The sequence below is a fragment of the Fomitopsis serialis genome (assembly GCF_022376445.1).
Source record: "Fomitopsis serialis strain Sig1Antser10 chromosome Unknown B0H18scaffold_3, whole genome shotgun sequence".
NCBI lineage: Eukaryota > Fungi > Basidiomycota > Agaricomycetes > Polyporales > Fomitopsidaceae > Fomitopsis > Fomitopsis serialis.
In genome coordinates, this window is record NW_025954963.1 from 195,632 (window position 1) to 219,836 (window position 24,205).

General features: G+C 56.4%; 8 protein-coding genes across 8 annotated transcripts; 3 read left to right on the plus strand and 5 right to left on the minus strand.

The window, feature by feature from the left end:
* Positions 1–268: 268 nt before the first annotated feature.
* On the plus strand, positions 269–1,314 carry B0H18DRAFT_972478 (uncharacterized protein; the record flags this gene model as incomplete). Its single annotated transcript, XM_048043866.1, has 3 exons — positions 269–495; positions 534–1,086; positions 1,161–1,314. The coding sequence occupies 3 exons, from the start codon at positions 272–274 to the stop codon at positions 1,278–1,280; spliced, it is 897 nt and encodes a 298-aa protein (XP_047899509.1). The 3' UTR covers positions 1,281–1,314.
* A 151-nt stretch (positions 1,315–1,465) lies between these two features.
* B0H18DRAFT_926186 (cytochrome P450) lies at positions 1,466–3,926 on the minus strand (the record flags this gene model as incomplete). The annotated part of the gene is made up of 13 exons (XM_048041630.1): positions 1,466–1,626; positions 1,683–1,711; positions 1,770–1,802; positions 1,863–2,096; positions 2,159–2,188; positions 2,245–2,439; positions 2,497–2,563; positions 2,616–2,869; positions 2,960–3,138; positions 3,207–3,304; positions 3,414–3,558; positions 3,632–3,729; positions 3,788–3,926. 13 exons carry the CDS (start codon positions 3,924–3,926, stop codon positions 1,466–1,468), a joined length of 1,662 nt encoding a protein of 553 aa, XP_047899510.1.
* A 1,812-nt stretch (positions 3,927–5,738) lies between these two features.
* B0H18DRAFT_950535 (cytochrome P450) lies at positions 5,739–8,226 on the minus strand (the record flags this gene model as incomplete). The annotated part of the gene is made up of 11 exons (XM_048041957.1): positions 5,739–5,762; positions 5,810–6,023; positions 6,173–6,406; positions 6,469–6,498; positions 6,802–7,173; positions 7,263–7,435; positions 7,510–7,607; positions 7,664–7,710; positions 7,769–7,860; positions 7,933–8,030; positions 8,088–8,226. The coding sequence occupies 11 exons, from the start codon at positions 8,224–8,226 to the stop codon at positions 5,739–5,741; spliced, it is 1,521 nt and encodes a 506-aa protein (XP_047899511.1).
* Positions 8,227–10,213: 1,987 nt separating this feature from the next.
* On the minus strand, positions 10,214–12,882 carry B0H18DRAFT_972495 (cytochrome P450). The gene is made up of 17 exons (XM_048043867.1): positions 12,661–12,882; positions 12,500–12,597; positions 12,334–12,425; positions 12,230–12,276; positions 12,076–12,173; positions 11,905–12,003; positions 11,832–11,872; positions 11,559–11,749; positions 11,491–11,535; positions 11,379–11,394; positions 11,129–11,323; positions 11,042–11,071; positions 10,761–10,991; positions 10,672–10,704; positions 10,589–10,617; positions 10,367–10,532; positions 10,214–10,230 (listed from the first exon to the last, which is right to left on the minus strand). Exons 1-16 carry the CDS (start codon positions 12,797–12,799, stop codon positions 10,372–10,374), a joined length of 1,545 nt encoding a protein of 514 aa, XP_047899512.1. The 5' UTR covers positions 12,800–12,882; the 3' UTR covers positions 10,214–10,230; positions 10,367–10,371.
* Positions 12,883–14,503: 1,621 nt separating this feature from the next.
* Positions 14,504–15,801, plus strand: B0H18DRAFT_950537 (uncharacterized protein; the record flags this gene model as incomplete). Its single annotated transcript, XM_048041958.1, has 3 exons — positions 14,504–14,977; positions 15,043–15,478; positions 15,710–15,801. The coding sequence occupies 3 exons, from the start codon at positions 14,504–14,506 to the stop codon at positions 15,799–15,801; spliced, it is 1,002 nt and encodes a 333-aa protein (XP_047899513.1).
* Positions 15,802–16,370: 569 nt separating this feature from the next.
* B0H18DRAFT_1113584 (mitochondrial carrier) lies at positions 16,371–17,789 on the plus strand (the record flags this gene model as incomplete). Its single annotated transcript, XM_048032968.1, has 7 exons — positions 16,371–16,449; positions 16,501–16,516; positions 16,580–16,602; positions 16,660–16,808; positions 16,959–17,080; positions 17,133–17,291; positions 17,372–17,789. 7 exons carry the CDS (start codon positions 16,371–16,373, stop codon positions 17,787–17,789), a joined length of 966 nt encoding a protein of 321 aa, XP_047899514.1.
* A 340-nt stretch (positions 17,790–18,129) lies between these two features.
* B0H18DRAFT_926192 (DNA mismatch repair protein MutS) lies at positions 18,130–22,400 on the minus strand (the record flags this gene model as incomplete). The annotated part of the gene is made up of 25 exons (XM_048041631.1): positions 22,096–22,400; positions 22,002–22,027; positions 21,852–21,949; positions 21,715–21,795; positions 21,382–21,659; positions 20,854–21,327; positions 20,727–20,804; positions 20,614–20,673; positions 20,460–20,567; positions 20,322–20,403; positions 20,192–20,271; positions 20,129–20,139; positions 20,045–20,079; positions 19,954–19,995; positions 19,708–19,894; positions 19,492–19,660; positions 19,400–19,444; positions 19,339–19,346; positions 19,248–19,291; positions 19,159–19,196; positions 19,000–19,096; positions 18,677–18,839; positions 18,555–18,647; positions 18,400–18,495; positions 18,130–18,334 (listed from the first exon to the last, which is right to left on the minus strand). The coding sequence occupies exons 1-25, from the start codon at positions 22,300–22,302 to the stop codon at positions 18,130–18,132; spliced, it is 2,805 nt and encodes a 934-aa protein (XP_047899515.1). The 5' UTR covers positions 22,303–22,400.
* A 125-nt stretch (positions 22,401–22,525) lies between these two features.
* On the minus strand, positions 22,526–24,145 carry B0H18DRAFT_972532 (proteolysis and peptidolysis-like protein). Its single transcript, XM_048043868.1, has 9 exons — positions 23,897–24,145; positions 23,812–23,845; positions 23,709–23,757; positions 23,578–23,656; positions 23,341–23,525; positions 23,141–23,266; positions 23,026–23,088; positions 22,799–22,976; positions 22,526–22,739 (listed from the first exon to the last, which is right to left on the minus strand). The coding sequence occupies exons 1-9, from the start codon at positions 24,066–24,068 to the stop codon at positions 22,693–22,695; spliced, it is 933 nt and encodes a 310-aa protein (XP_047899516.1). The 5' UTR covers positions 24,069–24,145; the 3' UTR covers positions 22,526–22,692.
* Between the last annotated feature and the right edge of the window lie 60 nt (positions 24,146–24,205).

Here is a 24,205-nt window from a genome sequence, read left to right on the forward strand (position 1 = left end):
GACGCCACGAGGAGACTATACCGTCTGGGCATAGCTAATGAGTCACACGCTGGCATTTATGACCCCATTAAGTAGCGTACCCCTCAGGTATTCTCACGTGAACATGGATGTGGACTCTAGCAAAGACAACGAACGCCCGGTTCCGGAAACGCGCAATGCCCCTCCACCTTTCAACAAAAGCACCGCAGATGTGATTCTCAGATCATCGAACGGGGTCGACTTCCGCGTTCGGAAAGCTATCCTGTCGGAGGCATCTTCCGTCTTCGAAGATATGTTCAGTCTACCCCAGCCAACCGACCATTCGAATGGACCTACGAATAATGGGTCTTCTGGAGATACGAGTGCAGACTCGGAGTATAAGGACGGGCTTCCGGTCATCGTCGTTCAGGAACAAAGTTTCACCCTGGACAGACTGCTGCGCCTTTGCTATCCCGTCCCGAAACTTCCACTTCACACCATCGACATCCTGTCACCAGTCCTCACTGCGGCCATCAAGTATGCCATGGACGATATCACGCTTATCATTCGGGAAGATCTGCGAACCTCGCCAGGAAGCTCCCCGTACGCACCTACTGCCTGGCCGTACACCATGGGTTCGTGGAAGAGGCCGAGGAAGCTGCAAGGGCGACGTTGAAGCTCCCCCGGCGCATGCTGTACACCTCCATACCCGGAATCCCGGAGCTGGACCTCGTTGACGGCAAGGCACCTCTTCTCCTGCTCGACTACCACCAGCGCTGCTCCGATGCACTGTCTAGTCTCAGAGTGCGTCTACCGTTCTTATCGCGTGATTGGACGTGGTTCAAGTGCACCGCGGAGGGAGATGTGTGCCCTTTGGGAGACCATCAATACATATTGGCCGATGGAACGTCCGAAGAACCCGCCAAGTGGTGGTCAGAATATATGCGGGCAGCAGTCGATAAACTCGAGGATACCCCGTCTAGCGAGGAGGTTCGATCGGACACGCAATTGTTTGAAACGGCACTCAAGAAAGCATACGGATGCGAATCGTGCAGAGAAACTGCGCTGCAACAAATGCGCATCTTTACTGTGCGGTTGATGGACTACATTGATACGCAAGTGTCCAAGGTCAGGACCGAGGCCTTCTGTTGAGCGAACCGTTGGTTGACATAGTGACTTATGCACGTCCTGATTTGGTGAAGATCCCGCTGTCTTTACCTGACAATTTACGCCCGGCAACGCGAGGTGATCGTCGACGTCTTAAAACGCTGGCCGAAGAAAAGCTACGGTTTCAATTAAATGTTTATCAAATTCATGTATAACCGAGAAACAATACTGGATCCATGCCGACTGACAGTACGTGCGACGACCGTATTGCATGTTTGAGTATATACAACGGTCGTCCACAGACACGACCTTATATAATCATGCGAGTTATCAAATCTGAAACGTCCCGATCTGAAGGCTCGATTCTATTGGCCCGTGACAAACATACATCCTACGGATATCACGCCTGAGGCCTCTTGTAAAGTCCCACCTTCAGAGGCATCTCGGGCTTCGAACTGGCCTTGTCAACAGTCGGGTACCATACACCCGCCACGTTCCACACGACCGGCTTCTCTGGTAGCTCGAAAGTGAACGTTGTGAGGAGGACAGAGAGCACGACCTCTGCGTCGGGGTGTCAGTGATCACAATCACCGTCGACGAGCGCGGAGTGAACTCACTCATCTCCATCTCCGAAAACTTGAAGCCACTGTAAGGACAATCAGCTCAATAATATCGACGAGTGCACCCACTAGGAGATGATTTACATGCAAGCTCTTTTGCCTCCGAGGAACGTCATCCTACGTCAAGTATGAACCTACTTCAATGCAGCACAAGAAGCTAGGCTGCAATCAACGTACAGGTTGGAATAGACACCCGGGATACGAGCATCCGTAACATTAGACGGAAGTGACGACAACCATCGCTCGGGCTTCCACTCGTATGCGTCCTCGCCCCAGAGCGCCTTGCTCGTGTTGCATCCGAGGAAGCCGAGTATGACCTGCGAGCCTTTCACGAGAGGAATTTCATCCATCCTGGTGCCGTCTGTGGCAAAGATAGGTTCTGACAGAGGCAGCACGGTGTCCTGGGTAGCGCTACACGGATGAACACGACGTATGTCAACGTTCGCACGGGCCTTGTTCCTGAAAGGGCTTACGCTCGGTACAACGTGGTAACCGGAGGATATCTGTACACGCTCTCCGAGTCAATGATTATCCCACAAGCATAGGATAAGAGACGTACACTCTCAACGTCTCACGACAGACACTATCCAACAAGGGCAGACGGTTCAGGTCGTCATACGGCATACCGTCGGCAGCGCCAGCACTCAAGAGTTCCTGACGGAGCTTCTTCTGAACAGCCGGGTTCTGCGCGAGCAAGTGCAGAATGCGGGAGAGCGAGTTCGACGTTGTGTCCATTGCCGCGAATATGAGGATCCTGACAGGCCATGAGCTAGACTTCACATCGGCCTCCAAGGAATCATAGTGAACTCACGACATCTGCGCGATGACCTCTTCCTCCGAGAGTCGATCCGCAGCGTCCGCCACCGAGTTCGCGCGCACTTGAATGGTTTCAGACATACTTCTCACACACAGAGGAGGGTAGTGGCGTACTGAGGATACTCATGATATCTTTGCCCTCCGCGACCTGCTTCACCACTTCCGCGTCACCCTTTTGAAACGCGAGCTTCTTCGAGTCATAGATCGCGCGGGCATGGAAGTCCATGGTATCCACAATCTCCTTCACGGCATGCACTGTGGTCCCACGCGGGAACGCGTCCACGACGGCGCGCCGCAACCAGGCCGGGACGATGTTCTGAGTGATGACTGTCACCTGGCGGTAGAGCCTTACGGCGAAGAGTCCTGGACTGCGAATCGTGGCACAACAATGAATATCATCCGTTAATCAGTGTTAAGAATCACAACGAAGGCCTAGAGACCGAGGGCGTGATACGCACGCAAGCAATTTCAGTGCCATTCCATATGCGTCCGTGCTGTCCTTCACGAGTGGGTCGAGTGAGTGCCCGAGACCACCTTGGCCGATGAGCTCGAGCGCCGTGCGGCCCATCCAGCCGAGCATGTCGATCTCCCGTGGGTCCTCCGAGTCGCTGACGCGAGATTCGATCGCAGCGCGGAGCTAGGGCGGAGCGTGATGAGTAATTGAGTGCCTTGAACATGCGACCAGAAGTTCGCGGGTGTGCTGACCTTGTAAACGACGTTGTAGAAGAGCGGAAGCATGTGCCGCATATGACTGACGGAGAAGACGGGGTTGAGCAGCTTGCGCTGACGACCATGCTGCGCGCCTGCGGTAACGTGTCACTAACCATGGCTACTGGACAGGGACGAAGGGAAGCGTACCTAGCGTTGAGACCAACGCATTTGCGCCAAATACAACCTTGTTAGTCCTGTTACTCTCAAGATGTAGCCTTGCATCGCCACGCATAGTTAATAAAACGTGTACGCACGCAATAAACTCCGGGGTTTCGAGGAAAATATGCTCCTCCTTGATGAGAACGGTGTGAAGAGCCTTGGGATCAGCGACGTAGAGGATCGGAGTCTGTCACGCCAACACAGCAGACGCATTCAGTTTCCTACCGAGTCATCCTGTGACACAGACGAATCGAACGCACACCCAAGAATCCGTCGAGCTTCACGATGGGGCCGAAATCATGAGCGACATGTTCCTGAAAGCCAGCCGCGTCGCGCGAAAAGAACTGCTTCAAATTGCCTAGTGCATGGTCAAGTAAACACGAGACGGAGGTAAAATTGTGCGGAATGGCACTTACCAGTCCAGAACGAGGCTGGCGGCGGCCCTGGAATGCGCCTCAAGTGCGCAGTAGCGATGCGGACGCGGACAAAAGACAGTAGCTGCCAAAAGGCCCAGCCGCAGAGACCGAGAAACAAGAAGGAGAGGCTTGAGAGCATACCCTTGGAACGGCGATAACAGCAGCGAGTGTTCTGATATCACAACGACGCGCGGCCACATTATATAGACCCACTCTTGTACGCGGACATTCACCGCTTTACGGCACTGAAAACCGCGATAGAAGCTACATTGCGTGTACAGCGCTGAGTCCGCGGGCCGTCCAGACAGGGCATGACCGTGTTTCTATCGGGGTATCCATCCCTTCAGTGGTAAGATCTTGTTGGGCGGTATGTAAGATCTTCAGTTTTAGCACGAACGAGACCATATACACAAAGGACACGGACCACACAGATTCAAACCCGCCCATGATGCGGTGTGCCTGATCCGCGGAGCGTCCCTTTTCCTGCGGTGGCCATAGAGTTGGCGGGTGCATACTTGCAACGACGCTCTGGGTCTGTACAGGTGCGAGCATCGAGGCGACGTTCCCACGTTTTAGTAGACATTTGAGTCAGTACTTTGCTTTGGACATCAGTAAGTTGCCGGGCATGGTGGACTTGAGGTGTGATCCCGTGCTCACGGTGTCAGAGCGCATTACACTGCGCGAACTCGGCGAATCCCATGAGGTTGTTACGAGAACGAGAGGGAACGAGGCACGTTCTGATACTATAGCTTGGGAAGTTGTACCCCGGAAGTCCGTGGGTGGATACTTTCAATTGAACCGTCGACGCCGCGAGACTTTGTGAGTTGCCACATCACCGCTCAGCGGTGGCAACAGCCAAGCTAGTACATAAGGATCTTCGTCCTGCAAGCATCGAACAACCTTGACCTCCGCGTTGGAATACAGTGCACAGTCCGGTAACATGGATGGCCCGTCGTTCGCGCTCAGTAAGCGGCGGGGCCGCGTAGTGCCTCGGCAAGGTAAGGAAGGGTTGGTCAATTGGCGGCCGCGGACCGGACTCGGAGTTAAGGATGACTGTTGAACGTACGTCGCCAGCGAGCGGGTCGAGAGCGAGTCTGCCAGCGGCGTTATGAATGCTTTGACGGATGTCGGTGATGTATGGTTCATCAGTGAGCCAGAATATTGCCTGCAAGATACGAAGCCAGTGCCGGCTTACTATTCGGAGCTCTGAATCGCAGCCATGGGTGCCTCAATTGAGGGACTGTTTGGCAAGGACGAGCGGATATGATACACGTCTATAGTCGGGCCGCCCTTGTGACAGTGATCAATCGACCAATCGTTCCGAAGCTTTCAACTCTTCCTCGGGGAACTTGTAGTGACGGTAGTCGGATATAGAAGCACTGTATGATCAGGCAGAGATGTGGTCACCACAGACTCCAGGTGCACAACTTTCCCTGATGTTGTCAGTACAATGGTAGATGGACGTTTGAACAGTACTTACTACTGTTAGTCTCCCGTGAGCAAAGTATACAATTCTTTCAACCTTCGCGCGCTCCAGATATTCATGTCTGTAAGTACTGTAGCAGTTGATGTCGAACCAAGCGGTCGGTGGCGTGGGTAAGTATAGTATTTGGCCACAGACCGTCCTCCGTCAAAGAGGTCTTCGTGACTTTAAGGGTCTGCCTAGGGGAGACTGAGTATTTGAGTAGAAGCTAAGCTGCGGTTCGATACCTCAGATTTAGAGTCTGCCAAGTGGTGGAGTCGTATGGATGTCTGGGTACACGATATGGTCCCAGTGTCCTGCTGCAGAGTGCACAGACGACTGCACCTTCATTATGAGACTTCGCATATGGCCCAGCCGGAAACGTACAGTGAGCCCGTTGGTGTGTAGTATCATGGAGTTGACCACAATCTATATCTCGGGTAGCTACTCTGGTGCTGATCATAGTATGAATTGTCTCTATCCGAAGGCTCAATTCGATTGAATCGTGACAAACTAGACATCCCATAGTATCACGCCTGAGGCCTCTTGTAACGTCTCACCTTGAGAGGCATCTCGGGCCTCGCACTGTCTTTCTCGGCAGTCGGGTACCATACACCCGCCACGTTCCACACGATCGGTTTCTCCGGCGTTCGAAGGTGAACGCTGTCAGGAGGACGGAGAGCACGACCTCTGCGTCGGGTGTCAGCGATTGCAATCGTCGCCGACGAGCGCAGATTGAACTCACTCATCTCCATCTCCGAGAACTTGAAGCCGCTGTGAAGATATCAGCTCAATGATATCGACGAGTACATCCAGGAGACGATGTACATGCAAGCTCTTTTGCCCCCGAGGAACGTCATCCTGGTCAAGTATGAACATACTTCAGACAATGCCTCACAAGAGACCAGGCTGAATTAACGCACAGGTTGGAGTAGACACCGGGGATACGAGCATCCGTAACAGAAGACGGAAGTGGCGACAACCATCGCTCGGGCTTCCACTCATGTGCGTCCTCGCCCCAGAGCGCCTTGCTGGTGTTGCATCCGAAGAAGCCGAGTATGACCTGCGAGCCTTTCATGAGGGGGATATCATCCATCCTGGTGCCGTCTGTGGCATAGATAGGCTCTGACAGAGGCAGCACGGTGTCCTGGGTAGCGCTACACAGATGAACACGAAGTACGTCAGCGTTCGCACAAATTCTGATTCAAGGAGGGCTTACACTCGGAACAATATGGTTACCGGAGGATATCTGTACATAGCGTCAGCGTAAAAGGCATGCTCCACAAGCATAGAATAAAAGACGTACACCCTCAATGTCTCACGACAGACCTATCCAACAAGGGCAGACGGTTCATTCGTCATACGGCAAACCGTCGGCAGCGCTAGCACTCAAGATCTCTTGGCGGAGCTTCTCCTGAACGTCCGGGTGCTGCGCGAGCAAGTGCAGAATGCGGGAGAGCGAGTTCGAAGTTGTGTCCATTGCCGCGAATATGAGGATCTTGCAGCCATGAGCTAAACGTACATCGACCTCCAAGGAATCACAGCCACTCACGACATCTGCTGGATGACCTCTTCCTCCGAGAGTCGGTCCGCAGCGTCCGCCAGTGAATTCGCGCGCACTTGAAGATATTTAGACTTGTTCAACACGTACAGAGAAGGATGGAGGCGCACTGAGGATCTCATGATATCCTTGCCCTCCGCGACCTGCTTCACCACTTCCGCGTCGCCCTTTTGGAATGCGAGCTTCTTCGCGTCATAGATCGCGCGGGAATGGAAATCCATGGTGTCCACCATCTCCTTGACGGCGTGCACGGTAGTACCGCGCGGGAACACGTCCACGACGGCGCGCCGCACCCAGGCCGGGATGATGTGCCGAGTGTAGATTGTCACTTGGCGGAGGACCCTTAGTTCAGATATTCCCGGACTGCGAAGCGTGTCAGAAGAATGAAAATCATCCGTTAATCAGTGTTTGTTCTTCAACGTCACAGCGAAGGCTGGACACCAAGTACGCACGCGATCGATTTCAGTGCCTGTCCATACGCATTCGTGCTGTCCTCTATGAGTGGGTCGAGCGAGTGCCCGAGACCGCCTTGGCCGATGAGCTCGAGCGCCGTGCGGCCCATCCAGTTGAGCATGTCGATCTCGCGCTGGTCCTCGCCGACGCGGGATTCGATCGCGGCGCGGAGCTGTACAGGGCGGAGCGCAGTGAGTAATTGACAGCGTCGTAGACATGCGCCGGAAAGTCCACGGGTGTGCTGACCTTGTAGACGACATTGTAGAAGAGCGGAAGCATGTGTCGCATGTGACTGACGGAGAAGACAGGATTGAGCAGCTTGCGCTGACGGCTATGCTGCGCGCCTAGGGTAATTTCTCACTAAACCACGGCCATTGAATAGAGACAAAGGGAAACGTACCTAGAGTGGAGACCAGCGCATTTGCACCGAATATAATTGTGTTAGTCCTGTACCATTTTCAGTATGTTTGCATCACCACGCATCTCCGATAGAACATGTACGCACGAAATGAAGTCCGGGACTTCATGGAAGATATGCTCCTCTTTGATGAGGATGGTGTGAAGAGCCTTGGGATCAGCGACGTAGAGGATCGGAGTCTGCCACGCCAACACAGCAGACGCGTTCAGTCTCCCGCCGAGTCACCGCGATACAGACGGATTTAAACTCACACCAAAGAACCCATCGAGCTTCACAACGGAGCCGAAATCGTGAGCGATGTGGGTCTGGAAGCCAACCGCGTCGCGTGCGAAGAACTGGCTCAAATTACCTGTTGTACGGGCAAGTGAATACGAAATGGAGGTCGAGTTGTACGGACGGGACTTACCAGCTAAGAACGAACCCGCCGGCGGCCCTGGGATGCGCCTCAGGTGTGCCGTAGCGATGCGGGCACGGACGAAAGACAGCAGCTGCCAGAAGACCCAGCTGCCGAGAGCGAGAAACGCAAGGGAGAGGCCCGAGAGCATATCCGATTCCTTGGAATGGCGACAGCAGCAGCGAGTGTTCTGATATTACGACGATGCGGGCTCGCATTATATATGCCCGCCCTCGTACGCGGTCTTCACCGTTCCAAGGTACTGAAAACGCGACAGAAGCTGCATTGCGTGTTCAACGCTGAGTCCGCGGGCCGCGCAGACAAGGTATGACGTTCCTATCGGGAAATCCATCTTTTCCGTAGTAAACACCTGTTCCGCAGCATGTAAGATCTCCGCCGCGTCAGCACCAAGGAGACCACATACACAACGGACAGCCACACGGACCGCATAGACCACAACCCGCCCACGCCGCTGGTATATATGTGCCTGATTTGCAGAGCGTACCTTTCCCCCGCACACTACAGCCGCCGTATTGGTGGACGCGCGATGCTCTGTGTAGTTGCGGACGTCGAGGCGGCGGCCCACGTCCGTGGCGACTTTGATCCAGGACTGAGCTTTGGACGCCACTCAGTAGCCGGGCACGTTGGACTTGAAATTTGGTTCCGTGCTCACGGCATCAGAGCGCATCAGAGAGCGCGAGCGGCGGGCCCGGCGATCCCGGAAAGTTTGCGGAGATGGAAGAGCTCGTTGTTCCCATGAGGCTGTTGCGAAACCGAGAGGGAACGATTGGAGAACGAAGCACGTTCTAGCTTGGGAAGTTGCACTTCGGAATTCCTTGGGTGGATACTTGAACCGTTGGCGACTGTGATTTGCCACATCGCCGCTCTGCGATAGCGACAGCCAAGCTGAGGATCATCGTGCTGCAAGCATCGAAAAAGCTTGACTTCCGGTCCGACGATGTGGTTGGGCCGTATTCGCGCTCCGTGGAACTCGGAAGGATCAATTGACATGTGCCAGTGGGCTACGGCTACTACGAAGGCCGCGTAGTGTCTCGGCAAGGTATGTCCTCGCGGGCTTAGGATTCTTAGAAGGGGTGGTCAATAATGAGCGAGTGGAGTTCAGGAGGTGACCGTGGAACGCACCTCACCAACGAGCGGGTCTCCCAGCAGCGTTACGAATGCTTGTCAGTATCGGTGATGATGTGTGGTGAGCCAGAATGCTGCCTATATATAAGGTACGTAGCCAGTGAGTCACCTAGCGATGGCTTACTATTCGGAGCTTTGAATCGCAGCCATGGGGGGGCCGTAGTAGAGTGACAGGTTGGCGAAGACGTGCGGATGTCATACTTATACACATTCACAGTGCCGACCTCGGCATGCCAGTGATCAATCGTTCGGAAGCTTTCTCATTCTCGGGGGAAGGCTGGCATCAAGAGCGGCACTGCGGCAGAGACGGCTTCACCACAGACATGTGTATAATGTTCCCTGATGCTGTCAGTACAACGGTATGTTGACTAGGCAATGACTAGCTGAAGTATGGACGTTTTGAACAGTACCAGTACCAGTATCACGTTGAAACCGAATCTTGAACTTGAAGCAGTCGGTGGCGTTATAAGTTTGTGAGTCGAAGCTGCGGCAAGTTGAGATGCATACAAGTCTGATGACAGTGACGCGGAGCAACTACACTACCTCCTATTCTATCGAACAGTGAGTCCACGAGTGCTGTGTGTCGCTGACCAGAGATTGGAGACACGCCTCAGAGTCAGTAGCCGCTCGAACCTGCCGGCTTCGATCGCCCTTCAGGAAAGTCCGAGGGGGATCCCATTCACGCCTGGGTATACTAGCAGCGCAGAGAGAAAGGTCCGTCAGGAGACAAGTCAATGGTCCTCCGTGCATATAGTAGGCTGCCATCGCCCACTCTGCTACCATCTGCAGCGTTCTTCAGATGTACACGACAATTTACTCCCGACAATGCCAGCTGCCAACCGTCGAGGTCATAAGACGCTGGCTGAAGAACAGCTACGGTTCGAGTTATTGCTTATCAGGTGCACGTATAACCAAGATGCAATGTATTCATACGGACGGACAGTACGTACGACGGCCGTATTGGATGCTGGATGCACGATATGCAGTGTCCATCCACAGACACAACCTTTATTAATGGGAGTTGTCATATGGCCCTGTCGGAAGAACCTAGTCTGTTAGTGTACAATACAATGAAGTCGAATCACTACGTCGAGCAACCACTCTGACGCTGATCATAGTCTGAAACGGCCCGATCTGAAGGCCATGGATATCACGCCTGGGACCCCTTGTAAAGTCCCACCTTTAAAGGCATCTCGGGCTTGGCACTGGCCCTGTCGACACTCGGGTACCATACGCCCGCCACGTTCCACACGATTGACTTCTCCGGCAGCTCGAAGGTGAACGCTGTCAGGAGGACGGCGAGCACGACCTCTGCGTCGGGGTGTCAGTGATTGCATTGGTCGCCGACGAGCCCAGAGCGAACTCACTCATCTCCATCTCCGAGAACTTGAAGCCGCTGTGAGTACAATCAGCCCAATGATATCGACAAGTACACCAGGAGACGACGTACATGCAAGCTCTTTTGCCCCCGAGGAACGTCATCCTGCGTCAAGAATGAAGATCAATTCCACACAAGAAGCTAGGCCGGAATCAACGCACAGGTTGGAGTAGACACCCGGGATACGAGCATCCGTAACTAGATGGAAGTGCGACAACCATCGCTCAGGCTTCCACTCGTATGCGTCCTCGCCCCAGAGCGCCTTGCTCGTGTTGCATCCGAGGAAGCCGAGTATGACCTGCGAACCTTTCACGAGAGGGATTTCATCCATCCTGGTGCCGTCTGTGGTATAGATAGGTCCCGAGAGGGGCAGCACGGTGTCCTGGGTAGCGCTACACGGAGAGTTAGCATTCGCACAAACCTTGATTCAAGGATGGCTTACACTCGGAACAACGTGGTAACCGGAGGATACCTGTACACGTCCCCAGCCTGTTAAGCATGTTCCACAAGCAGAGGAGGAAAGACGTACATTCTCAATGTCTCGCGACAGACGCTATCCAACAAGGGCAGACGGTTCAAGTCGTCGTACTGCATACCGTCGGCAGCCCCAGCGCCCAAGAGCTCTTCACGGAGCTTCTCCTGAACGGTCGGGTGCTGCGCGAGTAAGTGCAGGATGCGGGAGAGCGAGTTCGAAGTCGTGTCCATCGCCGCGAATATGAGGACCCTTGCAGGCTGTGAGCTAACTTTACATCGACCCCAAGAAATCACAGCCAACTCACGACATCTGCGCGATATCTCTTCCTCCGAGAGTCGATCCGAGCGTCCGCCATCGAGTTCGCGCGCACTTAAAGGTCTTAAGACATTCCATCGCATGAAAGGATAGTGGCGCACTGAGAATACTCATGATGTCCTTGCCCTCCGCGACCTGCTTCACCACTTCCGCGTCACCCTTTTGGAACGCGAGCTTCTTCGGTCATAGATCGCGCGGGAGTGTGAGTCCATGGTGTCCACAATCTCCTTCACGCGTGCACGTGGTCCCACGCGGGAACGCGTCGACGGCGCGCGCCGCAACCACGCCGGGACGATGGTCATGAAGTTCTCAGTGGCCATTGCCGCTTTGCGGAAGATCCTCAAGCCGGAGAGGCCCGGACTGTGTATCGTGCCACAGGCTCATGAGTGTTGGTTCTTTACGATCACAACGGAGGCTGGGACACAAACGGTGTGATACGCACGCGAGCGATTTCAGTGCCAGGCCGTACGCATTTGTGCTGTCCTTCACGAGCGGGTCGAGCGAGTGCCCGAGACCGCCTGGCCGATGAGCTCGAGCGCCGTGCGGCCCATCCAGCTGAGCATGTCGATCTCCCGCGGGTCCTCGCCGACGCGGGACTCGATCGCGAGACGCAGCTGCAGAGGGCATAGCGCGGTGAGTAACAGCAGTGCCATCACATGCGACGGGAGGTTCGCGGGTGTGCTGACCTTGTAGACGATGTTGTAGAAGAGCGGAAGCATGTGCCGCATGTGGCTGACGGAGAAGACGGGGTTGAGCAGCTTGCGCTGGCGGCCATGCTGCGCGCCTGGGGTGATGTCTCGCTAAACCATGGCTACTCGATAGGGACGAAGAGAAGCGTACCTAGCGTTGAGAGCAGTGCGCCCGCGCCGAAAATAAGCTTGTTGGTCCTGTGGCGTTTTCAATATGTAGACTTGCATCGCATCTTAGAGCAAATGGGTACGCACGCAATGAAATCCGGGGTTTCCTGGAAAATATGCTCCTCCTTGACGAGGACGGTGTGAAGAGCCTTGGGATCAGCGACGTAGAGGATCGGGGTCTGTCACGCCAACACAGCAGACGCGTTCAGCCTCCCACCGAGTCGCCCTGTGACACGGACGAATTTGAACGCACGCCCAAGAACCCGTCCAGCTTCACAATGGGGCTGAAATCGTGCGCGACATGTTCCTGGAAGCCAGCCGCGTCGCGCGAGAAGAACTGCGTCAAGTTGCCTGGTGTATGTTCAAGTACTAGTGAAGACGAGACGGAGGTCGAGTTGCGCGAGTGGAACTTACCAGTCCAGAATGAGGCCGGTGGCGGCCCTGGGATGCGCCTCAGGTGCGCCGTAGCGATGCGGACGCGGACGAGTGACAGCAGCTGCCAAACGGCCCAGCCGCAAAGAGCTAGGAACACGAGGGAGAGGCCCGAGAGCATATCCTTGGAACGGCGGTAGCAGCAGCAAGTGTCCTGACATCGCGACGATGCGGGGTCGCTTTATACACGTACATCGCGTGTGCAGCGCTGAGTCCGCGGGCCGTCCAGACTCCAACCAGACTCGGCGACGCGGTACTTATGCCGGGTAATGATAGTTCCATCAGTCAACATACTCCTTCAGTGACAGTAAACGTTAGACTTCTGTTGGACAGCAGGGAGATCTTCGCTGTCAGCACCAACGAGACCATATAGACATGACGGACAACCTGCCCATGCCGCCAGCGCGGGCCCGACCTACATTTACCCCGCACACGCTGCGGCGGCGACGCCTTGTACAGTTGCGGACGTCGGGGTGGCATTCCCACGTCCGTGATGGCATTTGAGTCTGCCGTCGCCAAGTAGCTAGGCACGGTGGTCTCGAGGTATGGTTCTGTGTCCACGGTGTCAGAGCGCGTTACAGCGCACGGACGGTCCCGAAGGAAGGACTCGTTGTTCCCATGATGCTGCTGTGAGAGCGAGAGGAACCGTTCTAGCTTGGGAAGTTGTACTCTGAAGCCCGTGGTGGACACTACTTGCAGTTGAACTTCGTTGAGCGTTGAACCTTCTGAACGTTCAAACGTTCGAGTCGGGCTCCGCGCGAGTGATCAGTTGTCCCGAAGCTTTCTCGTAGTCGAAAATGAACTGGGGCTATAGCGCTAGCTACCTTACCGTAAGGAGTGGTATTTGAGTCGACGTCAAAGGTTCAATACATACAAGTCTGACGGGTGTGATGCGCAAGTGCATCACCTATGTTCTACAAGCATTGGGTCTACGAGTCCTGTATATGTGTCGCTGACCTGAGAATGGAGACATGCACAGTGACAAGTTGGAGGACCATACACAGGCGTTGGCGCTCGAACCATACCGGCTTCGATCGCTCTTCGGGAAAGGCCGAGGGGATGCCGATCGCGCCTCGACTGGCAGGCCTGCAGGCCGGTCAGCAGACAAGTCAATGGTCCTCCACTGAGCAAGCATGCACACACGGTTCTGGCCAGCTGCCATCGCCCACTCTCCCACCGGCTCAGGACTACAGTACTTATCATCTGCAGCGTCCTTCAGATGCTTCTCCAGCTCCGCATCTTGCAGCAGTGCCCCACACAGTACCGGCCCCGCGTCCGCCCGCGGTGCACCGCTCCCCCGTACTGCAGCCTCTGCGCGGTGCCCGTCCATTCTTGCTGCGGCCAGCGGCAGCGACAGGTGCTGAGCTTAGCCCGGCGTCGGGCGACGTATCAGTAAGTGACGCTCGGAGGCGGCGGGGGCTCGGATTTGTCAGACTGCGGTGCGTCGCTCTGATCCTGCACCCGTCTTGCGTCAGCGTCCGAGCGCCGTCCGTCCAGCCCATTCTCCTCGGCACGCCTGTGCACGCAAGTATAAGTGGCTGCCTGTGCGCGACCGCACGCACCCGCATCCGCCACCGTCCTTGCGCTGCGCCCGACTCGACCCAGCGCCTGAGCCGCCTTCTTGTGTCTGTGTCTCCTGGTGTCTGTGCCCGCGCCTGTGCACGCACATACTTCCGTTACAATAAGCTCCCTTCCTCGACCGCGCCACCTTCCGCGGCACAGTCCTCAAATAAAGAGTGCGCACCACCCAGCCCTCTGCCCTCTCCACTCACCCACTCTTCTAGACTTCACCTCCACCTCAGCTTCGCACCGGACGCCACACACCATGTCCGCCGCACCATCCACCACCCAGCCCATCGCCATCTCGCACACCCGCGCCTCCGCCAGCTTCCTCGAGCTCGCCTCCCCCGCAAGCTCCTCCTCATCCCCCTCCTCGCCCACCCCCTCCTCCGCCTCCTCGAGCAGCAGCGCCCTCTCGCCGACGCTCTCCGACTTCGCCCTCCCGCCCGCGGACCCGTGGCGCACCGCCGCCGCCGAGGCCGCCGCGGGCATCCACTACGCGCTCGAGGCGTTCCCCGCGCCCGGCCAGACCGTGCTCGGCCCGCCGTTTCGCAACGCGCCCCTCGCCGTCGGCGCAGGCGCGCGTGTCGTGCTCCTGGACGCGGAGGGCGAGGACGCGGGCACGCTGCATGTGCGCGCGCGCGTGCTCGAGACGGGCGAGGTCGGCTATCTCCCCGCGTGGAACGTGGAGGGCGCGCTGGAGCGCCTCGCGAGGGTGAACATGGAGTTCAACGAGGCGGTGAGTGCGGGCTCGGTGTTGGCCCGGTCGTTCTGAGTGCTGACGGGTGTGTTTGGGATGTACAGGCGACCTGCCCCGCGGAGCGCACGACGCTGTCGCGCCGGAGCCATTCCGCGCCCGACGTCTCCCGACGGCCCGACGCGCACGCGGACTCCCCCTCCTCCTCCCCCTCCTCGCACCTCCACGCCATCCTCGCGCACAAACACGACCACTGCATCCCGTTCTCGACGCGGCTCACGTACCGCGCCGCCGGCCCGGCCTTTGCGGAGGACGACGAGGACGTGGACCCGTTCCTGTTGGACGCCGACGAGACGTACATCGGGCGGACACGCGGCGCGCGGAGGAAGTCGGTCGGGTTTGCGGAGGTCGCGCGGCCGACGGTGTTTCGGTACCCGAGTGCGGCGCTGGTTGAGGCGTACTACGGGGAGGCTTTCGAGGAAGAGGAGGAACACGAAGGGGACGAGCGGGAAGAGGGAGGAGGGAGGAGGACGAGGAGTGGTGGTGGGCGGGGTGGGAGGAGCAGAAGGACGCCAGCGAGGATACGTTTGTGGACTGCGATTGAGGGACCCTGGGAGAGGGAGGTGATGGCGTGCCACAAAATTACGGAATACCCTAATATGACGGTGGGCGAGAGGTGCGCTAGAGGGCTGCGACATGGCGATAGGGACTTGGCTTGACGATTCCGACAGACTGTTTGGGTCCGCGTGTGTATCCTATCCCTTGTACCAACAGTATGTATTGATAAGCTCGGGACTTGGAAGGTTCTCCTACTGTGTACGTACCAGCACTACGTATCCGATATGCGTGTATGCTCAAAGGAATGATGTCGACGCTTAGTCTCCGTGCGTGCGTCATCCGGGGCGCGATACCGTCCAATCAAGGCACCGATTTGGGCGTCCAAGTTATTTTGAGCGTTGCATGCTATGCCAGACCTCGTCTTCAAGCCCAGGAATGAATTCGAGCTGCTTGGTTGTTCTACCAACTGGATTACCATGTTGTACGTGGTGTGCGACTGACGCAGTGTCGAGCACTGTCGACTCAAAGCCACACACGCCCACGTGACCGCGTCACAGAGCCCCGACGGCAACGCGTTTGCCAGGACTCGGTGGTGGCAGATGTGACGTCAGGGGGAGAGGCCGAGGCGGGCCGATGGCAGACGCGGGTCCCCCCGCTGCCTGCCTCCTACGCACCCTCCCCGTCGTCTCCGAACCGACTGCCCCGACCCTGCGTCTGCCGCACGCCCGTCTGCCTGCTGCCTTATAACCCCCGCCAAGGGCCTGGTGCGTCCCAATCTCCTCCCCCTCCTCCGATCCAGACCGCATACAAACCTACCCATTAGACTAGTTATTTTCTTTCTAACGACCCCTGCTTACGACCACACCGCGAATCGAACATGAGCGTCGCGTCGCCGCCACAGCCGTTCGCGGTCCCGCAGTTCACGACCAAGGACTACTCCTCGTTCTTCCTCGCAGGTGCGCATATATGCTTCCTAGCCGCCGCCGGCGAGCTAACCGAGCGTACAGGCGCGCTATGTTGCACGTAAGTCAATGCCCACCGTCCGCGCCAGCCTAGACACAGCGCTCATCGCTCCCGCCACGCCAGCGTCACGCACGGCGGCATGACGCGTACGTCGCGTTTCCCAACCTCGCACAGCGCTTATTGACAACGCGTCCCACTGGCAGCGATTGACGTCGTCAAGACGCGCATACAGATCGACCCCGCCATGAAGGGCCAGTCCCTCCTCTCCGGCGGCCGCCTCATCGTCGCAAAAGAGGGCGCCTCCGCGCTCCTCACGGGCTTCGGGCCCACCGCCGTCGGGTACCTCGTCCAGGTGCGCTCCAGCATTCTTTGTCTCCGCCTTCCGCGCGGTGTGCTGACGGGATCGCACGACCTCCTCACACGATCAACCAATCCGGCACCCGACTCGGACTGACGCTCGTCCGTGTCCCGAATTTGATGATCGTACCGGGTGGCGCTCTAGGGAGGAGCGAAGTTCTCGGGCTACGAGTACTGGAAGAAGCAGTTCGTCCAGATCGCGGGCAGCCAGGACGCCGCCGTCGCGCACCGCACTGCGATCTACCTCGGCGCGTCGTCCGTCGCGGAGTGCGTCCCCCCGCTCCCTTCCGGCTCGGTCCTCGCTCACGCGGCTTTGCAGGTTCTTCGCGGACATCCTGCTCACGCCCCTCGAGGCGACGCGCATCCGGCTCGTCTCGCAGCGGGGGTACGCGACGGGGCTCACGACGGGCTTCATGCGCCTCGCGCGCGAGGAGGGCTTCGGCGGGCTCTACGCAGGCTTCCTTCCCATCCTCTGCAAGTACGTCGTCGTCCCTTGCCCCACGCGCGCGTGGTCATCGAGAACGACACGAATACTGACGGCGCCCTTTGCGAGCGCAGACAGATCCCGTACGCGATCGGGCAGTTCACGGTGAACGAGTTCTGCCACGAGCTCGTGTTCAGGAACATGTCCGAGGAGGCGCGCGCGAACCTCTCCGGCACGGGCAAGTTCACGATCGCGCTGGGCAGCGGCGTCATCGCGGGGTTCGCCGCGGCGATCCTGAGCCAGCCCGCGGACACGCTCCTCTCGCAGATCAACAAGGGGCACGGCCCCGAGGGCTCGATGGTGCACCGGCTCGGCGTGCTCGCGCGCGAGGCGGGCGTGCGCGGGCTCTTCGCGGGGCTCGGCCCGAGGATGGTCATGACCGCGGGTCTTGTCAGCGGCCAGTTCTTGCTGTATGGCGTGATCAAGGACGCGTTGAGCGCGCCTCCGGGGCTGGAGATACATAAGGAGGGGAGCGCGGTGGTCAAGGCGTAGGTGAGGCCGAGTCGAAGGGCGGTGGTAGTGAGTGGGTGGTGATGCGGATGCATGGTCGGGAGTGAGCTCGGTCGTCGATGTGTTGGACTCGAGATTGCGCGGACGAAGTATTTTGTTGTTTGATGATCCCGAGTGTATAAGCTTACGTGCTGTATATACCTGTTAGACTAGAGGCTCGTGTAATCCATACCGTCTCGTCTTGTCTCGATTCCGGTGTCCCTGTGCGGATATACTATCCTGTATGCAACATTCGGAAACAAGGGGTGCATTTTACGCATTGACCGACAGCGCACCAAGAATACATTGAGCGCAAAGACGCAGACCCAGATGTCGCCTTCATTCACTCTGGCTGCCGCCCAAGAACCTCCGCCAGCACCCGTCGCACGTCCTGTCGCGGCTCAGAATCGCCACTATCTCCATCGCACACCGGCTTCCACGCGAGGAACCTTCTGCACACTTCCTCCGCGCCCTCGAGGTCCCGCCGCTCGGTGTCACTCATCTCTTCGTCGAGCAGCTGGCCGAGCTCGTGTGTCGCGAGCAGTTGGCTGTAGAGTATAGGTATACACTTGCTTACGACAGTTGAACAAAATGCAGGCGGTGGACTACGTACCTGACGTATTGCGCCCGCCGGGCGACACGCCGCGGGATGCCGAATATTTCCGCGCACATCGCTGCGTGCGAGTCTAGCGAGAGGCCCTTCGCAACCCTCGGGACCGCCTCGTCTCAGCTCATGCTCACCACATCAGCTTGCCCAGACCCGCCTACCTATATAGATACGTGATCCGTTCGCCCGGGGCGACGCGCGCCTCGTCTTCCTCTCCGTCGTCTTCGACCCCAGAGTCCGCGTCGTTGGCGCCGCTCGCGCGAAGAGGTGGCCCGAGCTCGACGTCAGGAGGATCTGCATGTGCACGAAGGTGATGGGGAGCGAGGCGGGGTCGAGCAGGTCTTGCGTGAACACGTCGTGGAAGTGCGTCGCGGCGAGGACTTTGGGGCAGGCGGCGCCGCGGCTGGCGAGGTGCTTGAGGACGCTGCAGAAGAGCCCCGCGCCGTCTAAGAGCAGGCAGTCGATGTCCAGAGCACAGAGACGGATAGAAGCAGGACCAGAAAGGCGCGTGCAGCGTGCGGAGTGACCGAGGAATCAGTAAACGGAGCTAGCAGACTATAGACAAGCGGGTTGGAGAATTGGAATACGAGCCTGCAGACATAGTACCCTTCCCGAACTCGTCCAGCAAGATAAGAGACCGTTCCGTAGCGTTGCGCAGAGCGAAGGACACCTGATTCAAGTCGATCATAAAGGCAGACTGGACCTAGACAGAGCGATAATTGGAGGAGTCAAGCGACAAGAACGAACGAGAGGCGGCGTGATCACTTTGGACACTGATTCCCTGGTTTGAACTCGCGTGAAGACTGGGAAAAGCGTGAGCAGCGAGTTGGTCAAGAGATGTGCAGGGGTGTTACTCTTGTCAGCTATTCCTAGGGTGGCAGACTCAGCCGGAACGAAGCTGGCTATGTAAGCGAGATGTCCACTTGGAAGACAGTGAAACCTTACCATCCAATCTAAACTGCAATGGAGCCAATATCAGTGTGGGGGTAAGTAGATGCGGTCGTACCTGTGCCATGTACTGTATCATCGCGATTTGCTTGATATATACACTCTGCAGGGAGTTACACGAATGGTTTCATCGTAGACGCATATACGCACCTTGCCGCACGCGTTGGCTCCGGTGCATACGACAACGCTGTTCCTGTCCATCATACCATTCTGGGTAACATCGTCGCCGTCGGCGAGCTCAACGGCCACATCACGGCCCCCAATCAGAAGGGCGTCGTTGGGAACAAAGGTATCTACAACGAACTCCTGTAGAGGGTGACTGCGCGACCTCAGCAATGCGAGGGCTACAAGAGGACCCAGACTTACCGGCCCTGTTTAATATCGATGACGTTCTTGTCTACCATTCGTGGTCGAATGAAGTTGCATGATGTAGAGGTTTCTGCGAAGGATAATAGACAATCCAGCTCTGCACACACATCGCATGCATATTGCATGGGGCCCGCGTGAATCAGTATCCGCTCTGAAAGCGACTGCACAATCTCGATTTCGCGGTCTGTTGTCCGCATGCGTGAGCGACAATCGTCGTAATAACGGTATAGATTCTGGACTGACCGACAATCGAGGGGTGAAGGTCGCCGATATGAGCGTCCATGTCTACATTATGATCAATGCCCGAATCTCCATTGGTCCACACAATATGTACCGTGCATTTCCTGCGACTTGAAGTAAACGTGGGAGCTAGTTAAATTGTCAAGTATGACAAGACACGAAGGCGCATACCACTTACTCGGACGAGAACTATGGAAGGCGTCTCACATCAGTCATCGGCTACATGAAATGAACTACATACCTGGAAGGACCACCCGTCCAGAACCTGGACTCCGGCATCTGATTTCCATTCATCCAGCATTGGAACGCATATGAGGAACCCTGCCATGATCCGTTAATCTTTTCAGCAGAGAAGACGATCCGCGCATTACCTAGCTGAGGAAAGTAGACAACGTTCAGTGATGACGCGTAATCAGGAGGTATTGTCTCTGATATCTGCTGCGCTACCCTGGACTGATGTGACGCTCTCAGTGAAGTGACAGCTAACGGCGTAGCTGCGGCCTATCTACCAGTACGCTGTCGATGCCATTGTAAATATGCTTCAGATTGTCGAGTTCCTCGTCGATATGCGGGCGAACGCAAACACGGCCAGCGAGCGTGGATTCCTCCCAATCGATCTAGAGAAAGTGGGAAAATCGTTGCAAGCAGTGACGCAGAGCGTACCGTTTCATTCACAGCGCTCCCTACGTCTTTGAAACTCGCAACTTCCAATGCCTCAACGAGCTGGCGAGCGGCATGTTAGTTGTCTAGCATGGTAAGACAACTCTTCATCTTGCCTTCTTGACTATCTCGACATGGCCGGCATGGCTCAACTCAGCCATGGCATCCCGCAACATGAGCGAGTGAAACGTGAACTGATGCGCATGAGTTCACGTCGCTGTATAGATCTGCGCGAGAGCTGACCTTTACAAGACACTGCCAATCTGATACCCTCGCTTTGCCAGCCTTCATAATCCCTAGGATACGTGGTACATTTTTGATGCCGTTGAGATGTGAATGCATTGCGCAGGCCGTCGCTTGATTGTCAGGTCGCACGAAGCACGCGATGGCATCGTGGCGTGTATTAATGATTGAGAGTGACAAGGACGGGCGCAGCAGCCACTCCCGCATCAGAGCGCGTCCTAAGGTGGTCTTCGTGTTGTTGAGGATTCCAAATAGCGACAGGCCTTCCTTCGTCTTGTCCGAATGGATCGACGCGTGGCTCTCATCTTCGAAAACCTGCAGAGAGAACAGCGCATCGGCGTTGATCTGCATTGCCTGGGATAATGCCAACGGTTCGATGGCACGGACTTCCAGCCCGTTGATCCCTTCGTCATCAAGATCGCCGACAGCTCGGATCCGCGTAAGGTGATCGAGCAGAGCACCAACGCTACCGAGCTGGGAACAAAGCTTGAGTATAAGGTTGTATATAGGCCAGGGAACGTGGCTCACACACAAGGGTGTTGCTTCCATAGACGCGTAATTTGCTAACCGAATCGATGCATTCCATTGCTGCATAGTGGGGTCACCGCCCGCTTCCCGTCGTCTGCGCATGAATTCATAAGCATTCCGAGGCTCTGAACTTCCGTTAGACTCTGAAGATGGCGCGTCACGCGTAAGGTCCGGCGGTAGCTCCGAGAGAAGTCGCAAAGAGAGCAAACGGTCGCGGCCTTTCGCAGCTGAGAAGTCTTTATGTGGCCTTACTTGGAAAGTGCCTCCGGACGAATCCACTGGGAGAAGTCAGCCGCAAGCCACGTCCTTGTATGCGCGCACACCGGAACATACTGTGGTCGCGGAGCACGTCCATGAAGTTGTCGTCAGCTTTCGAACTCGTGATGGCTATATCTGGACCGCATTGCTCCAAAACTGTGGGGGACCGCACTGAAGATGAGCGCGATAACCACTGGTCGTAGGGCACGCACGGCTCTTCGTCAGATCGAAATGCTGGTTCTCAGGCGTATCTTCCAACGTGTATATGGTGCACTTGACTGGGTCGTAATATGCGCAACCAATACGTCCACTGCATGCCGACATGACTTAACATTTGCGCATATATGCCAAGAGAAACTCACAATTGGGCAGATGCAGCGAAGCAGATCTGGCTCGAGTAAGTTAAGAATAGTCGGACTGGTTGCGTGTGGCTTCATGCACGAGGGCGGTACGTACCTTCTCCGGCGTGCTCGACGTCCCTTCTTCAGTTGCATCATCTACGCTATTTTCTATAGTTCCCAAACCGCTTCCCCAACGGACCCTTTTGTTAACTTTCTCTGAGAGGGACGAATCGCAATCGTCCTCGTGTTCGCTTGAGGATTCAGGCCGCATGCGCTTCTCCTTGCCCTTGGTCCGGTCTGAGATCTTGTTCAGGCGAGGCATTTCTAGAACAACAATGCCACAGCTCGTGATAGCGTTCAAGAGGACAAGGTCAGCAACGACGAAAACCGAGAGTAGTCCACAAGATGCGCCGACGCGTCAGGATGCGTCGAGTATGCGCGCTCGTCAATCATGTTACAATGCACGTGGTCTCAGGATGGGACGCCTCCGCTCAACCTCCGCCAACTCGGAGGAGCAGCCTTCGCCCACAGGGCCGATTCATCGGCTTCTTTGAAGGGTTCAATTTCACTTCATCGCTCAACGGAGTTAGTGTAGTCCTACCGTACAGATATGCGGCCGGCTCATACAAGGCAAGTGCAAATGACCCAGTGCGTTAGATAGCATCCAGAAAGGTACAGCGGCGGTCAGGACTACTCGGGCTAGGCACCATCCTCACTTCTTCTGCTTGAACTGCAACAGTTCAGTTGCATCGTCCGCAACTGCGTCCGATAGCAATAAGTCCGCAGCATTTAGAAGAATACGTCCAATCGGAGCTCACCATTGAGTAAGAGGCTGTGGGAGTCGAGCATCACGTTGTTTCCAGATGTCGCAAGCAGTTGTGCAATGTCTCGGGCTGCCTCCAGCCTCCGCAGCTCAAGGAAGCCCTTGTTTGAACGTACGGCTTCTCCGATGAGCTCGGCACTTCTTGCCTCACCCTGTGCCCGGACGATGATAGACTGCGCCAGCCTCAACCAGAATTCATGACGCGGGAACAAATGAACGAACCTGCTTCTCCTGAATGGCCTGGTCCACCAAGAATGCAGCCCGAAGCGCGGTTTGTTGTGCGACCTAACACAAACATCAGATAGAGTACTGCGCTGCAAGAGCTTCAATGACGCACCTGCTTGGCCTCGACTGCGTGTGTGAACTCCGGTGAGAATGCAACATGAGTTATAGACACGTCATCCAGCACGAGGTTGAATCGTAGCGCACGGCGCGTCAAGTTCTCGCGCACTAAGCGAGACACCTATGTGTATATAGGATAATGGGGCTTGTGTGAGAAAGAAAGACCCTGCAGAAATCCTGAAGAAAGAAACGAACCATCTCACGCTGCGTGATGAGTTGGCTTGCATTGAACTGCGCCACGACGCTCTTCAGAACCTCGTTGACAATCGACGGGAGGACGCGTTCGTCAAAGTCTGATCCAAGCTCCCGGAATATTGTGGGCAGGGAGTTGATGTCCGGCCTTGACAGGACACGGCAAGTGATATTGACCATTTGGAGATCTGAATGCACAATTATTCACTGGATGGGAGAAGGGACGCGGCTATAACGCGCCTTTTGTGCCAGTGAGACTAGCAATATTGCGAGGTTTGGCACGGATGTCGAAGACAATTGGTGTCTCGAACCATGGCACCTACGCTGAAGTATGCATACGGGTGCGCAGACATTATACAAGGTGTACTCACCATAAGATGTGTACCTTCAGCATACACATCGGGCGTCACACCGTGCAAACTGGTTCGCCACTGTATGAAGGCGGGTTTGCACTAGTAAAAGCACCCTACTCACCGAGTGTACTTGATCGCCCGGTGACCACCGTCCACTTCAGAATGCACATCAGTGATTACTCTAGAGGAATGCGAGTATTGCTCACCGTTGAATAAACTTGCGTTCAGCGCGAACCCTCCGCCAACGAGCGCGACAAGTAGACCCGTGCCAGCCGTGAATCCCTTTCCACCTGGGAACCGGCTGCCTCCACCCGAGCCGCTCTGCCTTGCTCGTTGCAGCTGTTGAGCGAGCCGTTTGAAAGCCTCCTGCGAATTCATGGTGTTCCGAGATGTACGGTGTAGGAACCGTGAATCGCACAAGCCTGAGTGCACTCAGCGGCAGCGACTGACGACACGGGAAGGCAAGCTCGGCACCGGCATCCGCCGGAGATGAGCGTCTAAGACATCCGTCCGCT

Excerpts from the sequence above, each read along its gene's own strand:
- B0H18DRAFT_972495 (XM_048043867.1), bottom strand. The coding sequence starts at position 12,799 with ATGCTCTCGGGCCTCTCCCTCGTGTTCCTAGCTCTTTGCGGCTGGGCC. Across the intron at positions 12,174-12,229 it reads CGCACTGCTCTCAACGCTAG|GCGCGCAGCATGGCCGCCAG; the intron begins GTACGCTTCTCT and ends ACATCACCCCAG. Across the intron at positions 11,750-11,831 it reads CTGGCACTGAAATCGCTCGC|TCCGGGCCTCTCCGGCTTGA; the intron begins GTGCGTATCACA and ends CACGATACACAG.
- B0H18DRAFT_972532 (XM_048043868.1), bottom strand. The coding sequence starts at position 24,068 with ATGAATTCGCAGGAGGCTTTCAAACGGCTCGCTCAACAGCTGCAACGA. Across the intron at positions 23,089-23,140 it reads ACGCAGTCGAGGCCAAGCAG|GTCGCACAACAAACCGCGCT; the intron begins GTGCGTCATTGA and ends TGTTTGTGTTAG. Across the intron at positions 22,977-23,025 it reads AGGCCATTCAGGAGAAGCAG|TCTATCATCGTCCGGGCACA; the intron begins GTTCGTTCATTT and ends AGGCTGGCGCAG.